This window comes from Leuresthes tenuis, unplaced genomic scaffold (genome assembly GCF_036924035.1).
Source record: "Leuresthes tenuis unplaced genomic scaffold, fLeuTen1.0.hap1 SCAF_12, whole genome shotgun sequence".
NCBI lineage: Eukaryota > Metazoa > Chordata > Actinopteri > Atheriniformes > Atherinopsidae > Leuresthes > Leuresthes tenuis.
The window spans coordinates 22,347,526-22,369,046 of NW_027325366.1; the positions used below are offsets into that span (position 1 = coordinate 22,347,526).

Consider the following 21,521-nt stretch of genomic DNA (forward strand, 5'->3'; position numbering starts at 1 on the left):
TGATTCTGTCACAGCTTCACCACCATAGTTTCTACCTGAATTGTCTCAGTGTGGGTCTGCTCCACAGATGGATATTCATATGAGCGAGAAGCCATAGAGAGCTGGATCAGAGGCAAGAACAAAACCAGCCCCATGACGAACCTGCTCCTCCAAACAACACTCCTCACCCCCAACAGGTCCCTCAAGATGGCAATAACACGATGGAAGTCGAGCCAATAGGCAAGCAGCTCCCTTTGTTTTCATTGAACTGTAGCTGCCCATCAGATAACACGTGGTGTTATATTTTTAGTTGCCTCAAAAATAATCAGAATCTGAGATGAGTCATTTATCTAGTGAATTACTATTTTTGTCAGCTTAGTCATTTCAAATTAAAGAAATACTGAAAAGTACAATTCAAATCGTACTTTATGAAGTAAATACCAGTTAAACTCTATACACTGGTCTGCTTTGATGACCTCATTTGGTCGGTTTGTTGACTTCGACTCTTAAATACACTTGTTTATTCGCTCATTTAAAGTAAAATTGGACAGAGAAAAGTAACGTGGAGATGAGGACTGCGACCACTGTTTAGCTGAACTTGGTCTCATTTTATTGATCCGCTGTATTACTTGCAGTGGAGATAAAACAACACAGCCAGGAGGACATTAAACAACAAGTTAGTTTTTCCTCAGTGGGTCTTTATTTCGCTCTCCCATGGTGGCTATGGCAGAAATGTTCTATTACAGTATGTGATCACAGCTAGTAAAGCTCACAATACTGAAAACATGGCAACAATTGCATTTAACGTACATCATAAAATCAAGCTGATGGCGCTGATGGCACTGTGCCCCCCCCCACCCCAACCATTTTTTTATAGATATTTTTTACTCTGTAATATAAACTGCAATTGTAGCATGCACTGGAATCTCAACATGGTTGAGAATCATAAAATGTCTTAGCTGTGCAAAAATAACTATATAAAATATATTGCTTTTACAATTAACCAAGCCATTGGCGCTGTAAATAAATTAAACTAGACGGCAACAACAAGCAGATACACAAAGGAATTCAGTGTTAATGATTTTTTTTTTTTTAAATCATGTACAAATATATTTAACAAACGTTTAACACCATTTCAACAACATTGTGCCTAAAACTGAAAATACACAAGTCTGAACCTGTCAATACACTTAACACAGACCTTCAATGAAAGGAAGGAACAGTATACAATTATATAATATACACAACATGAGGATCTATAACATCCTTCGTAAAACACAGGAATGCCCGTCCCATAGACTCTTCCTTATGGTTGCTTCACAACGTACTCGGACCCCTTTACTTTTGCCACATTATGTTTTGTTCTCGATTCAATTTGAAATGGATAACGGATGCTTTTTTGCAATTAGACTATACTCAACTGAAAACGCACTGACTCCCCTTTCTTGAAAACATCTCAACAGGGGTTTGCACACCTGGATTTTTTCATCTCATTCTTTGTGGCGGGTCCCGTCAGACTTCATCGGATGGAAAAAAATAATAAAATCTACCAACTTCATCACAAAGCTTAATGTGAAAGGAGTGGGAGAGTTTATCCTCGAGTCGATCATTAAATCTCAAGAGTAAAAGCAGAAAAGACCAAAAATTTAATTGAATAAACGACACAAATTTTGCAAGCAGTTAAGGGATCCGAGTACTTTCTGGAACAACTATACTTCTCCACTCTGAGCACCACAGATGTGATGCACACATTTCAAACCTCCATTCAGAAACGTTCTCTAACAATATGCTGTCATTGTATGTGTTGTTTAAGCACTTGCATGGGCTGACTGTGTGTAAAGTGCTCGCTGTCACCGTTGTGTTGATCAGGATTGTACGGCACATGTCCAGATTCTTCCTTCAGTGCAATGTCTCCAGCTTGGCTGAATGACGGCAGACATGTTGTCATGTAACAGAAGCTGACAGCCGCAAGCGGCAGATTGTGAGGAATAAAATTTAGGACTTTCAGCACGCCGCTTGCCTTGTGTCTGTAATCACAAACATCTTGCAAACTGTACTTCTTACAGGAGCTGGTTTAAAAATAAAAAGTCCCTCTCAGGTTAAATTTTTGCTCGTCAGTCTGTGCGTTGTGGACTGCAAGGGACATAAAAACAAACATCTCTACACATTCGACTCTATAAATGATCGCTTTGGTTTCATTGAAGCTACGTGAATGGCGGGATTATCTCTGACGAGGCCAGGCTGCTTGGGCTTACTGTCCACAAAAGTATGTGGCAGGACCAGTGCTGGCTTGGACTCTTTGTAACAGTTGGCCGCTTGGCAGAACTTCTCAGCAAACTCCTTGGCATGCATGCCATTTTGTAAGCTACTCATTGCAATGCCACCTTGAGACGCAGGAGGTTTGTGCTGCTCCTGGTACGCGCTCATTGTTTTGCCGTAGGACGGCTCGCAGTCGACCGGCTGCAGGCCCTTTGATGACATGTTGTGGCACACCAAGCCGTCAGAGGAGTGACTCATCCAGCTGCGACTGGCAGACTGAAGGCTCGGATGACTCTGCAAGCTGTGATGCTGTTGCTGCTGTTGCTGCTGTTGTTGTTGAAAGCGTGCCGTTTTGTCAATTATGCCCATGAAAGGTCTGGGTTTGTACTCCGCTGCAGGGCCGGGCTGCTGGCTGTGCTTGGTTTTGTCAGAGATCTTGGTGCGGACATCGGGTCCAAGCCTGCCGCTGTCAGACAGGCTGCTGCTGGACGCCAGGCTGCTGGTGGAACTGGACACACGCATGCTGCTGATGCCTCCTCCCTGAGATCCTGCTGCACCACACGTCCCCTCTTTTCCTGGGTCAGCATGGTTCCCCTGGTGTCCAGGAGCAGAGCAGGCCAATCCATCCAGAGAGGAAGCTGAGTGGGCAGACAGCCTGTCCTGCCCCAGACCTTTGGAGGCCTGAGAGAAGAGCAGAACTTCACCTTCGCAGCTCTGACCCATGGCTGTGGACGCAGCTGCCAGCAACATGCGGTTCCCGTAGACGGGCTCATCAGCTGGGGGAGGCAGGGGGCTGATGTCGATGCCCGGGCCGGGCTTTAGTTTGCTGGACATGTGTCGACTGGGTAAAGGGCTTGAGGGTGCGTACTGAGACTTGGACCCTGCAGAGCGGCCCCCGACAGCACCTCCCACGGCTTGCATGGAACTCATGTGCTGATTGGTCTTGACTATCTGGGCCTGCTTAGTGGGTTGCAGGACCAGAGCCTGTTGGGCCAGCGCCTCCCGGTGCTCTCGAGGGTACCTGTGGGGAGGGAGTCTGTTGGGGCCTGGTGGTGAGTTGGGGGTCAGACTCTGATTCTGATGTCCCAAGCAGTTGCTGACAGTTGCAGAGTCAGCAGGTAAGACTCTGTTGAAGGAGTAACTGTTCTGGGACCAAGCTTCACCTGTCCTGTCATGCTTAAAGGTCACCACCTCCTCCTCCTCCTCCTCCTCTTCTTCCTCCTCAAGAATGTCTCTTTGGCCTTCCACGCTCCTTGCCAGGCTGTGCTCTGAGGGGTCCTCTTGGCTTTCGTCTTGCTCGTGGTCAGATTCGTGGCCACCCGATGCCTGGCTGGAAGCAGCTGCTGCCCCAGCGAGGCTTCCTTTGGTCTGAGTTCTCTGCATCTGTTTACACTCCTCCTCGACTCGAGCTAGCAAACGACGGATCTCTCGGTTGTTGGGGCACAGCTTGGCTGCTTCGTGCAGGTCAGCCAGGGCTGCTGTAAACTGTCTGTGAATGGAGACGTGCATTGTTAGCAGATGCAGAACACAGGAGCGGATATTCAATGCTGGTGTGGAGCTGCTGCATACTTTACCTGCTGCTCCGTTTAGCTCTGGCGCGGGCATAGTAAGCCTCATAGGATTTGGGTTTCAGCTCCAGTGCTTTTGTTGCAAACTCTTCAGCCATCCCAAAATCCTACAAAAAAATAAAATAACGGTAAATAACAGTCACGTCTCGTCATGGTGTGGGGATGACTGTACAAACACGGCTTAGTTTTAGTCACAGTACCAGTCAAATGAACATCGTCTGCTCTGTATCACAGATCTAATATTTTCCAACACAAGGTCATGGCTGGATTTGACCCATGTTACACCTCTTCAACACTTAATACTTGTCATTTTAAGGGAATAGATATCTGACTTGCGCCCAAAATGAAGGTACTGTAGGAAGACTCAGGAGACAACCCGTGCTGCCTGTTCTGCTCCCAGCGTCTGCTGCAGCATTAAATTGCATAAACATGTGCTGCACTACAAAAGCCTTCCTGCTGGACTAAGACCTACATAAACAACGTGTCTCTGCAGAAACAATTACCCAGAAAAATGCAGCAATACAAAGACCACAGCGCTTCTCCTGATGTTTGTTTTGAGGTCCTTTTTAAAATTCTCAATCTAGCTAAAATAATCTTCACATTCTTGGTTCCTGAACAGAAGATTATAGTCCAGCACATCGAAAGCTTTCTCCACAGCACTCCTTCATAGGACTAAAAAAGCTTCCCCTCATGCACAAATCATTTCACATGACGAATTAGGGATACTTTCAAGAGAAATGTCTGTAACTAAATTGTTAAACCCATTACATCTGGTGAGAGAAGTGCCTTAAAGTTACTGAAGTCCCCATGTTAAAAGTACACAGAAAGAGTGGAGGGGGTCTCCTGAGAGACTTACATTGGTTTTTCTGCGACAGCGGGAGAGATTGAGGTACAGAGAGACCCTCAGGTCTTTGAATGCCTTCAGGTCATCACCAAAGCCTTCTCGGGGAAACTTCCTCAGGGCGTACTGGTACCTCTGGGCTGCCTCCTTCATTTTCCCTTTCTGAAGGACACACAGAGGGCAAACGTGAATGAGGAAGAAGACGGAAAATGTCAGTGAGAGGAGGGGGTTTCTCCACCAGATACTCCCCACAGTATCTGTTTTTTGGCCCAGGTTCTTCCCTCTCATCAATCACACATGCAACACAAAGGCAAGCTCAAACACATCACACACACACACCAACATGTAGCATCTGAAAGGTTTGTCCTTTATGCTACAAAACTCAATCTGTTAAATGTCACACATTTAACACAACACCTCTGGTGGGTGACATGGAACGTGCACTGCTATTCATTTTCTATATTTAACTACGCTACAAAAAAGGTGATCATTACTATTTTGTGTTGAACTAAATTATATTCCGTTTCTTTTCAGAGTAAAAACACAATATAACCTGATAGCTCCATTAATGTTACATAGCCTGTCTGTCACTTCAGCGGAAAATTGGCAGTGTGGAACATTTCATTAATACAGGGAACCTTAGGAGTTGACAGGCAGCCATTTACCTTGTAAAGTAAGTTTCCCTCCTCCATCAGCTTCTGAAGAAGGATGATGAGGATATCAGGCTTGGAAGTAGCCATGGCCCAGGCAGCGTTCCCTACAGACAGAGACATGTTATTCTGTTGCTCTCGGTGCCAACAGACACTCACCGTACTCTCATGAAACTGGTACAAAGTAAAGTTACCTAAAGATTGTACCTGATCGATCGTAAGGAGACGTTCTGTAGCCTTCGTTTATTGAGGGCAGTTCAGAAAGAGTTAGTGGGGGAGAAAGTGAAGAGAAGAGAGGTCATGCAACAGTGAGAGTCGTCATTTGTAGTGAAAGGAAACCGTGTGCCCATAAGCAACGACATGTCACTCAGCTTGAAATGGTCTCGTATGTTCAGCAGTGAATGTGTGCAGAGACAGCAGAGTGCACGGCCGATAAGCTGCAGACCCTGATAGCTTTACAAATGTCACTTGGGTGATAAGTCACATTCTTGAAATTAGTCAAGCAGCACATGAGGGAGAAATGGACCTGAGATACCACTAAAAGTGAGCGTGCACACACACGCACACACACACACACACACATGCACGCACACACACACAAGCTGAAGAAAGAGTGAGAGCGGAGCTGGGATGGAAACAGTTTTCCCACAACATTCCACAAAATTTGTCAGAGATTATTCTTGGAACCACGAGATACTGAGCAAGACAAACAAGCTCGACTGTCTTCTGATGTTTATTAATACGTAAAAAGGCGCCGTAGGCCCCAGAAAACTACATATTTAGTACATATATATATACAAAATTCTTTCAGTTTGATTCCATTCTAAAACGTAAACATAAGGAGCATTTTTGAAGAAGAGGTGCTCTTACCAAGCTTTGCTCCTTTCTTTAACAAAGTCACCACCACCGACGTGTTTCTGCAACCTATGGCCCGGTCCAGGGGCCTCATCCCACTATGGTCCACATGCTCGATCACTGCTCCCCTTTCCACCAAATACTGGACCTACAGAAGAGCGCAGGCATTTAACCGCACACAAACAATGTGGCCACAGTCGAGATCTGCGTTAACACATGACATCATGTGTTCAATCAAGTCAGCAGGCTGTTAACTGAGACTGAATGAAGGTTGTGGTTTGTTCAGTGTGTAGTAAATAACCGTTCCCCTTACGATCTCTGCATCTCCGTAGAAGGCAGCGAGGTCCAGCGGAGTTCGTCCGTTTTTGTCTGTGTGGTCGATGACCGCACCTTTCTCCACCAAAAACTGCACCACGTTCTTATGTCCTTTTAAACATGCCCAGCTCAGAGGCATCAATCCCTCCTTGTCCATCGAAGTTAAAGAAGCACCTTAAGACAAACACAAGCAACACAATATTGACGGTTAATTTAATGCATCTGCTGTTCGTGGTGCAAGAGACCAACTGGTGCTCACCTTTAGACAGCAGAAACTCAACCGTACTCAGGTGACCCTCGCAGGCGGCCACCATCAGAAGGGTTCTGCCCTGCTTGTCACTGATGTTAATGTCAGCACCATGTTGCAGCAGCAGCTCAGCGATCTGTCAAACAGACAAAAGATAGAACGGGTATTTAACAGATAATTAAGCAGCAACTATGACTCTTTGTCCAGGAACAATAAGGCCACGGTGCTATTATCACAGTCCAATGAAATACCAGAGTGTCTGACCAGGACCAGGAAGTAGCCGTTTTGGTTTGGTTCCAAATGGATTATTTTTCCTAAACAAGAGAGATAATCAAGTCTCACCTGCCAGTGTCCCTGTCTGACAGCGCAGAACAGAGGAGACACACCCCGTCGGTTGACCTGCTGCACCACCGCGTCCTGCTCCAGCAGGTAGCTGCATACCTCCATCTTCCCTCGGCCAGCCGCAGCCGTCAGCGCTGAGGTGCAGAGAGGATACAAATCTCAATATGTGATATGTGACTTTTTTAGGCTCGACTCCTTAATAATGTTTTTTATCAGAACCAGCTCCTCTATTAAAATAAGTGAACAGCGGTAAGTAAACAACATTAAGGTTAAGAGGACAAAGTGCTGGTGGCGTGTCTGGAGGGAAGCGTTAGTTGGGTCACTTGTTTAGTTGGGTGCTGCTTGCACAGCCACAGTTAGCTTCTCCTCGTAGCTTGAATTAACTTTGGGTTTTTTCGGTTTCTCACACCGTATGAAAATGAGCTGGAGCGCACCACCCAGCAAGTAGTCAGGACAGATTCCTCCGATGTGGAACATGAGGTCTGTCCGACTTCACATTTCTTAAGCTGTGCTGCAAAGATTCAAAGTAGAAATCCCCAGTCATAGTATTTATGTCTGATTTAGCTCATGATGGATTTTTCCTAACATAAAAAGCTCTGATGCACATGATAACAAGGTTAAAAACTCGACTTTAGCAGAGGGAGATTTTAATATCAGTTGACAGACTACTGATCTTGTGTCTTAGTAATCAAGTGGAAAACGAAGGTTTGGATTTAAATAGCATCTTCAGGTCTTTGCAAACTAAAGATGAGCAGAGAAATGCGAGCTAATGTTCGTTACAAATGACTTTCTAAACAGATAATTATGTTTATGCTTATTAAACTCATTAAATTCCTGCTTCAAGTTGCTCAGGTTTTCTGCAGAGAGATGAGTATTCAGTCATTTCATGCATCAGCAGACAAACATTAGCCAACAAAGTCACACATCTCTATTAAACAAACGTTCCTGTTTGTATCTTTAACTGGAATTAACTGTCCAATTAATTTTAAGGGAAAAAACAGCATTACCGTGTAGATTGTTAAAATGTTGGATGCTTACAGTCAGTCAGCTGTAGGACTGGTCTTAAATGAGCGCTGGTTCTCCGAACAGAGATCCTCTGCAAGAATCAGGGCAGCTCTGCTCTCACGTTCACCTCAGAGCCTTAACGTGCTGCTGAGCCTCCACATCTAACTGACATCATCGATCTGGATGAACAGTCATCGGAGCCAAAAAAAACAACCCCACCCTCAATCTGCTCCAAAGCTGGATATCCTCATACAGTTCGCTCAGCGGAACAATGACTCCAGGCTGCTAAACTTAGAAATTGCTCCAAGGACGAGCAGCTCTGGTGCTCGTTTACGACGAAGATAAAAACAGAACAGCTAGAAGACTGAGATGGCTGCGTGTTCACAGCTCACTTCTCAAAAATGTGAGCCACGTTTTTTATATCCATGTAAATACTCAGAGCAGAGCGATCTTAGCAAAACGGGCTCAGCATTCCTGCTCTGCAGAGAAGGAACTCCTCTGACGAAGAGGTCATGACCTCGAGCTGAAGGTCAACATTTTACTTTATCCTTGTTTATTATATTATGGTTGATGAAGCTATCATAGCTTAGGGATATATACATATATATATATATACATATACATACATATACACACACATATATATATATATATATATACATATATATATATGTATGTAAATATATAAATGTAAAATGGTAATGGTAATGGTAAATCATTTATCTGCACAGAATCCTTCTGGTTGTAGCAGGACGGCCTCATGGCAACGACCCGCAAATACAGGTGTTTTCACAGTTCTCTCTCTGAAACAACTTCTAGTCTAGATTGATTGATGCATTATTATGAACCGATTAAACGTGGGTCACATTTCAGCTCAATGAGCTGTTGGTGGTAAAAAGAGCTCCAATTTAATTTCAGAGATATTTGACTGAAAGTGAAGACACAGTCTGTTACCACCATCTCCGTCCGCTGTGTGGCTGAGAGGAGAAGGTGCAGCTGAGGTTTTTTCTCCAGTCACTTGGCTGGTAAGGAAAAAAGTCCAGGCAGAGCTGTTAGCTACTTATCCTACAACGTGATCAGTGGGATTCCTCAGAAAATCAGATAAGATGCCACATGAAGACCCACCCGAGTCTGTCAATGTGACTGTAGCACCTCCTGTAGCAGACTTGTGAAATTAAATATTTCAGGGTCTGACCAAGTAAGTTTTCTGCTGCAAATCATTACAAAACGGCACCGGGTGCTCGTCCAAATCGAAATATCTGACCTTCTGCAGACACCTAGTTTTACTAAATCTTTTGATACCGTCTGTATCAACGAGGAAACGAGGGTGTTTGTTGAGGAAAAATCAGTCAGTGAGCAGATTATCTTTACAGTTCGTTACCTTTCTGGAGTGGAAAACAAGAGTTTGCCTCATCTCTGCTTCAACAAACTCAAGATATCTCAACTTAACTCGCCCTCCAGAATAAAGTCCACTTACTAACTTTTCTGACAGAATAATTCAGAGTGAGCAGTCTTTGTCTGAGGTCTGATGTTTAACAGGACACAAGCACAGTTGAGCACTGTGGGCAGCCTCTCCACTGATGGGCTGACCTACATTCCTGAAGCATCGAACTGTTACTGCTAAAATCCTGCTGGCTGAGAACTGAGAAAGACATAAAGAGACTATTGTACAACTCTCCTTTTTTTAAATCTATTTTAGTGCGATTATAACCGTATGTCATCTGAACTTTTGTTATTTGAGCATCTCTTGAGAGATGAACTCTCCGAGAGGAAATTCACTCTGAACATGAATTAATAAACTGATCTTATGAGGACCACTTAAGTGCTGACACAGCATACGCCTCAGACTCATATCATGACTCAGAGGTGTATTTTTAGGACCAAAACACGCCGTTACTCCATCTGCAGTCAGTGTTTCAAAATGCAGGAATAAAAACTGGGCACCATCTGCCTTTTTGCACCATTTCTTCAGTCAGTTTTAAACAAAAGCGAGGTACACGACACACACAACAGCTGCGTGGTGAAAACATATGGTTAAGTAAATCCTAATGTGATGGTAAAGTCCAAACTCTTTCAACTTACAGCACAGAGGGAATACTGTGGCTGACCCAACTCTAAGTGGAAACCCTCATGACAACAGTAAGTGATGTGTTTACCAGAGAGTAAAAGAATTTAGAGCAGGCACAAAGGAACACGTTCTTATTCGGGTTATGCGACCTCTGCATCAAAGAGAGAGCGGTACTGCACAGAGACGAGACGAGGCCCAACGCTGCGGCGCTCAATTACTGCAGCCAGCCCCTGAATGCAAAACCAGCAGGTGATAACACAAGACTCATGTAATGCAAAGAGATTGATGACAACATACCTGTCTCTCCCCACAGAGTGTCATGACTATCAATCTGCACAGCGTGCTCATTTGTCAACGCCAGCAAGCTCCTCACAACCTGCCAAAAGAGAAATTTAGATTAATGGCAGAATACTTAAGTATAAGATATCAAATAAATCTTTGAGATGATGCAGCACTCAAGATGTTCATTTTGAAGCAGATTAAAAACAACAAAAAGCCCAGAGCGAATGATCGTTAGTGAATCACAGCAGAACAGAGGATCTCTGGTCCCGGAACCACTCCATGAGGTTATGAGAGTCAAGTCCAATCTGATTAATAACTGAGCAGGTTAACAGCTTACATTGGCCCAGTTCTGTTATTCTAAGCCAAGCCTCGGGATCCCATTCCAGCTAATGAGGAAGCCAAAATAAAGCACACCTGGTCAGCACAGCTCTGTGATGGATCCCCAAACCCTGACATCAGTCACACGAGGTCGTCCAACACTGAGAATCATTACGGCATGGACTTTGATCTGTGTGTGTGTGTGGAGTTAGTTTCTATGCACGTGTGTCAGTCGGACCTGTGTGTGTCCCATGCTCGAGGCTGCAATCAAAGCCTGCTGCAGAACTTTGTTCTTCAGAGAGCAGTCCTGCTGCTGTCCCTCAGCACTCCATTCTAGCTCCAGCAGGTACTGGATTATCTCGGTGTGTCCACGTAATGCGGCATGAACCAGCGCACACTGGCCACTCTTATCTACATGATCCACCTGGCAGACACACAAGATTCCTGGAATTACTTCGTAGAAACAGAAAATAAACTTAACATCTGAGGTAGATCTGCTGCATGCAGTAGACAGATCAGAGCAGTCAGTCATTGCTTAAGGTTCAATGTGGCTAAAGTAGATGGTTTTAGTCCTCACCTTGGCCCCTTTCTTACAGAGCAGCATGACTAGTTCCAGGTGTCCGGCAGCGGCTGAGAAGCACAGGGGGCTCAAGCCGTTTTCGGACACCACGTCTATGCTGGCGCCAAACTCGAGCAGCAGCGCGGCGATTTCCTGGTGACCGAGGTGGCACTGCACGCAAAGCACCGGCGCGTTGTTCAGGACCTCTGTGCGGTAATTCACGTTTGCCCCTCCCAACATCAGCAGACGGCTGACCTGATCACAGGAACACACACAAAAAGCTGCCGTCAGAACAACGCCAGCAGACATCGCACAACAACGTGCGTTTTTAATGCTTCCTTGAATTGGAGATAAATTTGAACACGGATGTTTCCATATTGGAATTTCAAGTCGAAATGAATCATCCCACCCCTCAATGCTCCTCTTAAGACAATGACTCAAGGTTTTTGCAGATACTGTCCAATCAGCACTCACCAATTCCAACTCTCCAAGCAAAGGTCAGACACCAAATATATTGGACACATTCCACTGAATGCAATTATCAAGTCTGCCATTTTCTCCAACGACGAGGAAATCCATAATAATCACCTCGTCAGCTAAATGAGTATTCGGCGACAGGAGATGAAATTGTGTGTGTGTGTGTGTGTGTGTGTGTGTGTGTGTGTGGACCCTCAGTAGAATCAATTAACAGTGGCTCTCTGTTGGTCCCGCTGGACAGAACAAGGTCATTCTGCAAATGTCACCGAGTGATTTTACAAGTTTACCCAATAACTCGCAAGCAGACACCGGGTGACAGAGCCTCGCTGAAACAATAATGTTAATGGGGGGGGGGGGGGACTGAGAACAATTTTGTTGCGGGCCAGAACACATCATTTAGAGGAAACAGTCTTTCCATGAAGGGCTGGTCATTATCGGCCCTGAAAACACTGGTAGCACACCGACAGTTGTCCTATATTTGCAGTTTAATGAGCTCCACTACCAACATCAGCTGAAGCAGTGATAGAACAGGACAACTGGTATTTACAGAGCCCACTCTGCACTGCGCTCCAGAAGCAACAAATTACCACTCTGAATATTTGTTTCTAACCATGTGCATTATTCATTCAGATAATTAAATCTGCATGTAGAGAGAAAATGTTTATTTCTCTGACTTTTTGTCTTTGGCTTCCTGCTTGATTTGAACATTTTGCTTGAATAAGGAGAGTAGAGAATTATGACTACTATTTTTTAGAAAATCATTTGGTCCTTACAGGGTTTAAATACAGAGGTAAATACAAGCTCGACATAATATCACTAACTGGGCCAAAAAGGAGGCTCTGCAAGCTTCAGAATCCGGAGGTGTAGTGAGTTTTAAACACACTGCTTTCCTTCATTAACGCAGTGTGTTTATATGTCATCTGTTGTTGTTCATTTACCTCACTTGGAGACCTGTTGAGCACCAGATTATCCATTTTTATTATGTCCTGATATGTAAAAACCTAAGAATAGGACTGTTAACGACATCAAGTGATGACGGGTGAAATGGAAATGCTTGAAGAACAGCTGAGCCATCAAAGCAGAGAGTGAAAATTGCTTATTTTCACAACAACAACAACAAAAAAAACACTCCTCCATCCAGCTCAATTCTGCTTATGGTGACATAAACCCCCAAAGACCGCCTTTGCATTCAGTAATATAGAAACTGTAACAGTGTGACATTATTATGGGCTGCGCTACCTTGACATTAGGTGTGTAGAGGTTCCTCAGGGAAGCCAAAGCTGCAGACAGGCCATCAGCACCGCAGCTGATCCACAGAGCCTGAAGCACACTGGATGACACACCTGTTTTCTTACTCAGGCCCTGCAAGCAAACCAACACCAACATAAATGTGCAAAGGCACCAACACGCATGTGTGTGTGACATCAATTAACCTGAGCTGTGAATAACAAACAACCTGTCGGTGATTCTCTCAGAATCCCAAAGCTCTTGCACTGATGAACATTTGTCACAAGAAACATAAAGAGTGGGAAATGCCAGATGAATGTGAAATCCCGTAGGTGTACCTTAAAGATGTGCGCCTTGAGAATGTGGTGTCCCAGCTCCATCGTCTGCTGACGATTCAGTTTCCCCTCTTGGCGGGACAACATGAACGCCATGAAAGCGTGGCCGGTCCTGAGTTAGGAAACAGCATACAGAATATAAGGCCTATAAAGATATTATATACATTATAATAATTATTCTGGTGATGAAGAGCGACTTGGTGCAGTCGCTGAGGGGCTGGTGTGAATACGCTGCAAATGTTGGGCAATGACCCACAGACAGATGCTGAAAAGACTTTAAACAGAAATTAGACTTTTTGGTCGGTCACTGTGGCACCAATTAATGCCAAACTTCATTAAAAGAACATGCATGATTGCAGACCACTCTGATGCCCGACCGCGAGCCTTTAGTTGTTTTTTTTTAAATTTTTTATGACTGGACGTTGGAAGGCTGTGAACGACCGGAACATCCTTCTATGCGAGCCGAGGTGCGCAGGACAGAGGGAAATAAGCCAGTCACAGTGACATCATTCTGCTTATTAAGTGAGAACGAGTGCCGTAGATCCAGAATTCCAATTAGTTGGAGTTACTGAAGCAGAAGAGAGCAGAACGGCCGGTCGCACGGACGTCAGGAATATTTATCTAACATTTCTATGACAGCATGTACTCTGAAGTGTTGCAACCAGTATTCCGGTTATTTCTACGCTCTGCCTCTTGATGTCTGATTTCATAAGCCAGTTTCTAAAGCAAGCAGCGACATCCAGGAGATTCATCTGCATTTTGCCATCTCGCCTGCTGTATTTATGAAGGACACTGCGTCATCTTCTCCTGGCATGCTGGATAGTTTCCTCTCAGCAACACGCAGCAATTTAAGGAATACCAAAGTAAAAACCTTAAAGTGATTACTTTTACGTTGCAGCAGAATAAGCAGTTATTTCCGCCTCCTCTTCACAAACGCTGCGTTCAACCTTCTGTCACAGCTGCGAGGGACATGTGCTGCACAGATAGAGACGGACTGTGGCCTAAAGCACCAATTAAAAGGCAAAAACCCCTCAGAGTGCCACATTCATCTCATTGCTCTATTTCTACAGTCCTCGCACCTGTGGGCTGATCTGCAGGCATGGCGGTCCTCCTTTAACTGGGGGGTTGCTGGATTGATCCCCAACCTTCTGCTTTGATACGACGTCGTCTAAAGAATCCTCTAAAGAAGTGCAATTATGTCAAATGTACACAACCGAGAAAGGTTACGCTTGTATGAGTCTTTGTGTTGTTGTTGGGTTTTTTTAGGAATATCCTGCTAAGTCTGCCTAAAAGTAAACAGGAGATTCCAGATTTAAAAAAAGAAAAAGCGTGTCTCAGTTGTATCTGCTGCAGACTTTTTGAGGTCCGTTTGTGGAAACGCTGTCAGGCTCGCCGTGCGTTTGAAAGAGGCCGACATTCCTAAAGAGCTGCAGAGTGTCTCACATGTACTTACAAAGCAGAGGACTAACCTTGGGTCACAGAGGAAGTCTGTACTCTCTCCATCCGCTCTCCACACCAGCCACTCTCTGAAGGACGGGTGGCAAAACATGCGCGTCTTGTCCCGCCGTTTGATGAGGAAGCACGACAGCAACTCCATGCGCTGCTGAAAGTCCTCCCACGGCAGCTCCCCTTTGACGAAGCCGGCGTTGATGGCCTGAAACAGCTGCTCGTCGGTCATGGGGTGCAGCGAGGCCAGTGCCACGTTGAGGATGGCCAGAGAGCGCTCAAAGGCTGAATTGGTCATAAATTTCATGTTGCACTGTAACTGATACAGTTCGGCCAGTGAGACGGGCACCACTTTGTAGCTGGCACTTTTGATCACCAGGTGGCCTCTTTCAAACAGATCCAGGGTGAGTTTGAGATACAGGTAGGAGCCCTGGCTGCGAGAGATCAGGTGGCTGCTGAGCTTGCCCACTGTGACAGGATCGGCCTTGCCGTTCAGGCTAATGTTGTTCATAATGTCCTTACTGCCGCCAACGCGGTACTGGATATACGCATTGAGGTCGTTGCTTATCTCGCTGTTGTCAGAAAAGTCATCCAGGGAGATCTTAGCGAAGGGTAGAAGGTTGGTGATCTCCTGTAAAGGACAAAATAAAAGAGTCAGTGACTATTTGTGCAGTGATGCTGCCCAAATTAATGCAAATGTGCCAATAAACTCACAACAATAACGCTTTAGATCAGTTTCTATGCAGCTACTGCAACTCCTGGTAATTCAGGAGGCCAAAACTCGTCCTCACAATCTGAGCTGCCATTAAAAATAAATTAAAAGGCGTTTTCGGAGCGTGGAAGCAAGCTCACTATCAGACAAACATCAGACACTCGTTACCGCTGGAAAATGTGGCCATGAGGATGACCAGACTGTGAAAGTGAGCATTACGAGGCAGGGGATGGATTGCATGGCGGCTAGCAGGCAGGCAGAGGTCTTAGCCACAGCTAACGTTTCAATCCATGTCCTGGGGGTTTGAGGAATGAATGCACCTTAATCCTCTGCCTGTCTGAGGCTGGAGAAACATTGCCTCTGTGAGATAACACTCTCCTCCTCGTCGAGACGCGGCACAGCAAACGGACACGTGCACACCACCGTGAACACAGACTGAACGAAACGTGTTGTTGTAGAAGCGCTCGGCAGATATACCAGACATTAGTCTATGTTACTGTTAAGAGCACATAACAACCCTGTGGTGCTTTTATGTCACTTCTATGCGTAATCATGGTTCTGTGGTTGCAAGCAACAATAATAGTTACGGCTTTATTTGCAGAATGAATATTATGTAGCCTCCTAAATAATATGTGGGTGATTAGTCCTTTTACGAGTGCCGCGAGATACTGTGGCGAGACAGAGGTGGTTACGTTTTATTCACCGAGGTCTTGATCTCCTCAGCAAGAGACACCTGAGGAATAAATGACATGTACACCAGATCACAACAATGGAAACCATTCACTGAAAACAGCTCAAGCACACACAAATACCAGCCATTCTGAAATGACCTCAACAGAGCTTGATTGTATTTTGCTGTCTGGAAGACTGAATCAAAGGGAAGTGTTGAAGTTTGGAGCAACAAACCCCCCCCCAAACAAACTAATAACCCAGAAACATGGTTTCCGGTCTATATTGCAAATTCCCTCCATTTAAAACAGAATTAAACTGTGTCCATCACAGAGTGCTTAAATTACAAACAAGGATTTTCATGAATTATACAGAATGGAGACAACAGAGAGACGAAAACAAAACCTTTCCGTCGCAGTGATCCCGACAGCTAAAAGTTACATCATATTGATTTACCACAGCGGTTGATCTTCTGCCATTAACAGAATCTTAAATAGCTCGGAGGATAAAAAATAGATGGCTTGACTTCATGGCGCATACTGATGGAGAGCAGCTGACGCCTGGCTTCTGCCGGAGCATTAATAACCTCGATTCTGGATGTCAGTCAGCCACCACATTATTATCCAAGACTTATCAGCTCCCGCGTGGCTCATCAGGCACGTCAAAGCCCATCACCAGTGTGAGTTCAACACAGACCCAGGTGGTCTTTTTTTTTTTCCATTTTTCAGCCAAACGCCATCCAGCTAGTCAGAGTCAGTGACTGCTCGTTCCTGTCGTGCAGTCTTGAGGCCCGAGTTTCCGTCTGAGTCTCAAGAAACAGTAGCAGATCCAGCAAGATATTTCTCACATTCTGAGAGAATTAAGTTCACATACTGCACCAACTTATGATCGTCTGTCCCTTATTGTAACCGTTTCATTCAAATGTTTTGTGCGTTTAAAAGAAAAGGAAATGGGATTTCACAGAAAATGTTTTTCTGGCGAGATGAAAGATGAGTGGAAACTTCTCTCCCTTACCAACAGGTTGACTCGGACAGTGACCACCAGTTTAAGCCAGGGCGGGAACTTGGTAATGATCTTAGTGATGAATGAAGCGATGGTGTCTCCATAGTCAGGCTTGTGGAACTCTGCTTCGTTTAGCCCATCTATCAAGATTATGTGGTCCTCTTCTGAAATTCTCCTCTCTGCACAAAAAAAAAATCAATTAAATAAATCACAGAAACCAACAAGGAGGAACAGGTCTGCACAGGATCATCTCACCTTAAATATCCTGGAGCTACACATCACTGCAGTAGCTTTTAACACTTAAACAAATCGGCTTCCACGACTGCCGAGGAGGATTTTTCTTTTTTTTCTTTTAAAAAAAGGGGGAGTGCAGAGAGGTACAGTACATGCATGATTCACAGTGACATCTCCTCCCTATCCTGTGAGGATTTTACAGGGGTTTTCCCACCAAAGGGGGTTTTCTGACTGCCTGCAAAACTACAGTGGAGGACTGTGAGACTGCAGTGTTTTACCTTTACGCAGGTTGGCCAGTGGTTCCAGGACCCCCCTCCGGAAAGCAGCCATGGGGTCTTGGACACAGGAGCGCAGACTGAGCATGCTCTGGAGGTGCGGTTCTTTCAGCAGCAGCTCTCGGTACGCAGTGAGTTGATGCGACCTGCACAGCAGAGCTGCGATGCTGTGCACAAATTCTGGTACCAAGCAGGTGTACGTGTTGTCAGCCTGGCAGTAATGATAGGCAACCACCTGGAGCACACAGGATAAGCAGGGGAAGTAGGTAAGGCCAGAAACGAGAAAATGAGTAAGATTGTAAAATGATTTGGGTTTTGCAGATTACAAATATGCAACGGTGGAGACATTCAGTAACTTCAAAGCTTTGGCAAAAACCAACAAAGCTTTGTTATTGAAAGACCACATATGTGGTACCATTCATACCAATATCACCTAAAAAGAGCCAAGGCCAACATCTTATCCACTCTATTCCACACAGACAGGATAAAAGAATAATGGGCAATGGTTGGCCACCTCAGATATAAGCCAGTGGATCCCGAGTGGACGCCTAAAAAAAGAATGCTCTGTGTCTGAGCAAGGTTTCTGCATTGTTCCGAGCAGTTCTGATTTAATGGGAAGTACAGAGGATAGAAGAGGGAAGGAGAAATGCCCTCGGGATACACGACTCTGTACCAATTACAGTCCAACCTGATGGAGCTGACACACTTCCAGGGGCAGCGGGAGGAGCAGGTGACCAGTTCCTCTGCCACCTCTTCTGCTGCTGTTTCATGCTCCATCAAAAATGATAACCAGCTTCATTAAAAGTTACCGACTTAACCCTGAAATTATTAGACGGTTTCTAATTCTCATTCATGTGTGCAACAAATGGTTTGCACATTCGCTTTACCCAGCTGCAGATGCTACCCACAAAAAAGGAAGATTTATATTTGGTTTCTTTTGTAAATCAAATAATCTGCATGCACTAAATCCACCTGAAGAGCTGCCCAGAGAGAACCTTTAGACTTAAAAAGACAAACGGCACACCTAGGTCACTCAGACGTAAAGCGATTTTCTGTTAATCTGTTATCACCACCCTTGGTCTGGAACTCGGTTAGGTGGGGACATTATGTAATAAGCTGCGTTTCAGTCGCAGGAACCTTTTCAGGAACCGGAGGCTAACCAGAGCAGAACCGAAAACACTCCTGGAAGGAGTTTGCCCCAATCTGCTCTGCACCTTCGACCTCAGAGGAGATGCAAAATTACAAGGGAATGAAACAACCTTTAAGAAACCTTTTAGTTTTCTACTGGAAAACAGGCCCGAGCCATTTAAGTTCTGGGTGTTCGAAACTAAGAGAGTAACGCGACAAGTGACTCACATCATCGACAATAATTGAGTTATCCACGAGGAACACAGCTGTGATGTGATTACTTACCCCACAAGAGGGTGGAAAACATTTGAGGGTCATTTTATGTGCCCCACTTTCTTTCTTTCTTTTTGGAAAGTGTGTTGTCTACAAGCTGCTACATCAGTAACTGTCATGAAAGCCAGTGACTACTGTAAAGTAATCTGCATTTTGTAACACTTTATAGTCGACTCACTCAAATAATAAATGAGGATAGTCTGCAGTCAACCTGCAGGAGTTAATCTATTGGTACAGCTATAAAATTTACAGAGAAGCCTAGTCTACAAGTGTAGTCTGTGATAGGAATAAGACACAAAGCTTTTGAACACCAAAAACCATGCACTACCCTCAGAACCCTGTTATCAGACCATTTTTTAAATCGATGATTAAAAAGAACTGGAAGAATTTGACAGACGCTGCTCGGTGTTGCATCAGCGTTCACACATCACAGGAACAGAGCTCCTGACAGAACGCCTATTGGAAATACTTTACACACTAATTGGCTCAAGAGATATTGCTTGGGTTTCACAGACATTTAGTTGAACCTCAGCGCATCCATCTGCCGCATAAACTGTCCCAATGGCGAGAGAAGCCTGTGCCGTACTGCGCCAGTGCCTGGAGTCATCCGTGACAGGCCAAGTGGGTTCAATGTCAAACCTGTTAGAAGACCGCCAGCTTGTACGAGGTAACAGTAGCCTACGTAAAAATCGGGATCAATGAAAGATGAGCAGTTCTGTGATGTGAGCTTATTAAATATCTCTGAGAGCATCAGGCACATGTAAGCATTTCCAAAACGGTCATCTGTTCGTGCTGTTTGATAAAAAATGTGCTTGGGGTCAAAAAAAGATGAAGGGTGCAGGTTCATTTCAAATGGCTCAAAGCAACTAAGTAGAGTTGCACTTTAATCTGGTTCTGTGACAACTGGTCTTTTGACTTGTTTAATCGGTTAACAGACTAGCAAAGCCCCTTCAACCTTAGTAAAAGGAAAGCTTTTTACCAGCCATGATAGAGAAGCTACACCCTGAGCGTTACTCTAACCACCCGCTAAAGGAGGCAGCACCACAAAAGTCTATGCCGAGTATTCAAGTCAAAGAGCCCATAAAACCTCACTATCCCATGCTTTTTTCGCCAGCTAATGTGTTTGTAACATCACTTCTAAACATCACCTGTTTTAGGTGTACAGCTGTGGTTGGAAATGGTCACTGGCATTGCGGCCAGTCAATCGATAACTACATAGTTTCTATTTAATATGAGAAGCTATTTGATTTAGGTAAAACTACTCCATTCATTCAAGACAGTATAAAAAAAATTGCTGCAGTGGCTTCTTGGACTCTGATGTCTGATCAGATGTCTGCCAACCAGCACGGCCATCATCTCAAGTTCCTATTTGCTTTTTCAAAGATAACGACAATCATTTTATCTGACGCGCTGTTTTTTTCCTTGAACACGGAGCTGAATAGTTGGGCTGTTGTCTACCTTTGAAGCCAGACGTTTGACGGCCTCCTCCCTACGCCGCTGCATCTCGGGGGTTCCTGGGCAACTGTTGGTCCTCAGGGTGTTGGTGGCACTGGGTGGGGGGGTGGGCTGCGGGGGCTGGCTGAGAGGAAGTTCTGTGCTTTGTCCTGCTCCACCTGGAACACACAGACCCACGCTTTTATTTCACATATATGCGTAAACTTCTTTATAAAACAGAATATCAGAAAAAATTAGCTCTTTGATTCATAAGCAAAATTGGTTATGTGCCGTAAAGACAAAGTTATATTATTGTTATAGGAGCTTATTGAAATAAGCTTAATAATAATAATAATGACAATAATAATGATAATAATAGGTATATTGCCAATTAGCATCCCCTCCATGCTCTGCAAGCTCACAGCCAGAGGAAAATATATAAAACTGGTTACTTTTAGGGGAGGCACTGGGGCTGTTGGAGGCAATCTGGCGCATGCGTCCTCCATGGCAGCTCAGAGCTACGAGCCGTGAGATAATGGCCGTCTTCCCATAACCCACGCTGCCCACCACAACGGCGCCGTGGCTCCCGGAGGACTCGCTGGCCTTTAGAAGCTCTTCCAACTGCTGAAAGAGCCAGTCTCGGCCAACGAACACAGAGTCCGTGGTGATGCTGGGTACCTCAAACAACAGCGGCTTGAGCATGATGTCCACGGGTTTGTACGGAGCAAAGCGTGCTGAAGAAGAGCAAAACAATACCAACAAGTGAAAATGATTCCAGTGGCAGCGTAGAAGACAACTTTTTTTAAAAGTTTGCTCTTGGAATGAATCTAACTAATAGTGATGAATGTTAATTTAAGTGGAAATACTCTCATTGTGGACCTAAAAGAGCATTATATCTGGTTCATCTCAGCATGAATTAGATCTACTGTTCAATCTTTTACAGCTCTGAAACTTACATCCTCCATCGACGCTAGTATCACTGCAGCCATTAATATTGCAACTAAAACTTTCAGCAGCTCAA

General features: G+C 44.7%; 2 protein-coding genes across 7 annotated transcripts in view; one reads left to right on the forward strand and one right to left on the reverse strand.

The window, feature by feature from the left end:
• Window positions 1-21,521, forward strand: part of LOC140319478 (WD repeat, SAM and U-box domain-containing protein 1-like) — a 50,241-nt gene that overhangs the window by 14,455 nt on the left and 14,265 nt on the right. Inside the window, exons 11-12 of one of the 3 annotated variants that reach the window (XM_072397125.1) lie at window positions 68-219; window positions 1,443-1,544. In XM_072397125.1, coding sequence (XP_072253226.1) covers window positions 68-219 — 152 coding nt within the window. In that variant the 3' untranslated portion in view covers window positions 1,443-1,544. Of the gene's footprint in view, window positions 1-67; window positions 934-1,442; window positions 1,545-21,521 lie in introns of those variants that run through there. The other 2 variants (XM_072397126.1, XM_072397127.1) reach the window with 2 other exon arrangements.
• The window catches only part of tanc1b (tetratricopeptide repeat, ankyrin repeat and coiled-coil containing 1b), an 81,440-nt gene continuing 60,575 nt past the window's right edge, over window positions 657-21,521 (reverse strand). The window contains exons 9-27 of one of the 4 annotated variants that reach the window (XM_072397122.1): window positions 20,953-21,234; window positions 20,525-20,679; window positions 17,669-17,900; window positions 17,169-17,335; window positions 14,797-15,404; window positions 13,331-13,439; window positions 13,005-13,127; window positions 11,307-11,543; window positions 10,968-11,153; window positions 10,427-10,505; window positions 7,057-7,190; window positions 6,727-6,850; window positions 6,466-6,641; window positions 6,168-6,300; window positions 5,505-5,534; window positions 5,313-5,404; window positions 4,663-4,809; window positions 3,813-3,913; window positions 657-3,727 (exon numbers count right to left, since the gene is read on the reverse strand). In XM_072397122.1, the coding sequence (XP_072253223.1) occupies window positions 2,140-3,727; window positions 3,813-3,913; window positions 4,663-4,809; window positions 5,313-5,404; window positions 5,505-5,534; window positions 6,168-6,300; window positions 6,466-6,641; window positions 6,727-6,850; window positions 7,057-7,190; window positions 10,427-10,505; window positions 10,968-11,153; window positions 11,307-11,543; window positions 13,005-13,127; window positions 13,331-13,439; window positions 14,797-15,404; window positions 17,169-17,335; window positions 17,669-17,900; window positions 20,525-20,679; window positions 20,953-21,234 (4,703 nt within the window). In that variant the 3' untranslated portion in view covers window positions 657-2,139. Of the gene's footprint in view, window positions 3,728-3,808; window positions 3,914-4,662; window positions 4,810-5,312; window positions 5,405-5,491; window positions 5,535-6,167; window positions 6,301-6,465; window positions 6,642-6,726; window positions 6,851-7,056; window positions 7,191-10,426; window positions 10,506-10,967; window positions 11,154-11,306; window positions 11,544-13,004; window positions 13,128-13,330; window positions 13,440-14,796; window positions 15,405-17,168; window positions 17,336-17,668; window positions 17,901-20,524; window positions 20,680-20,952; window positions 21,235-21,521 lie in introns of those variants that run through there. The other 3 variants (XM_072397123.1, XM_072397124.1, XR_011917960.1) reach the window with 3 other exon arrangements.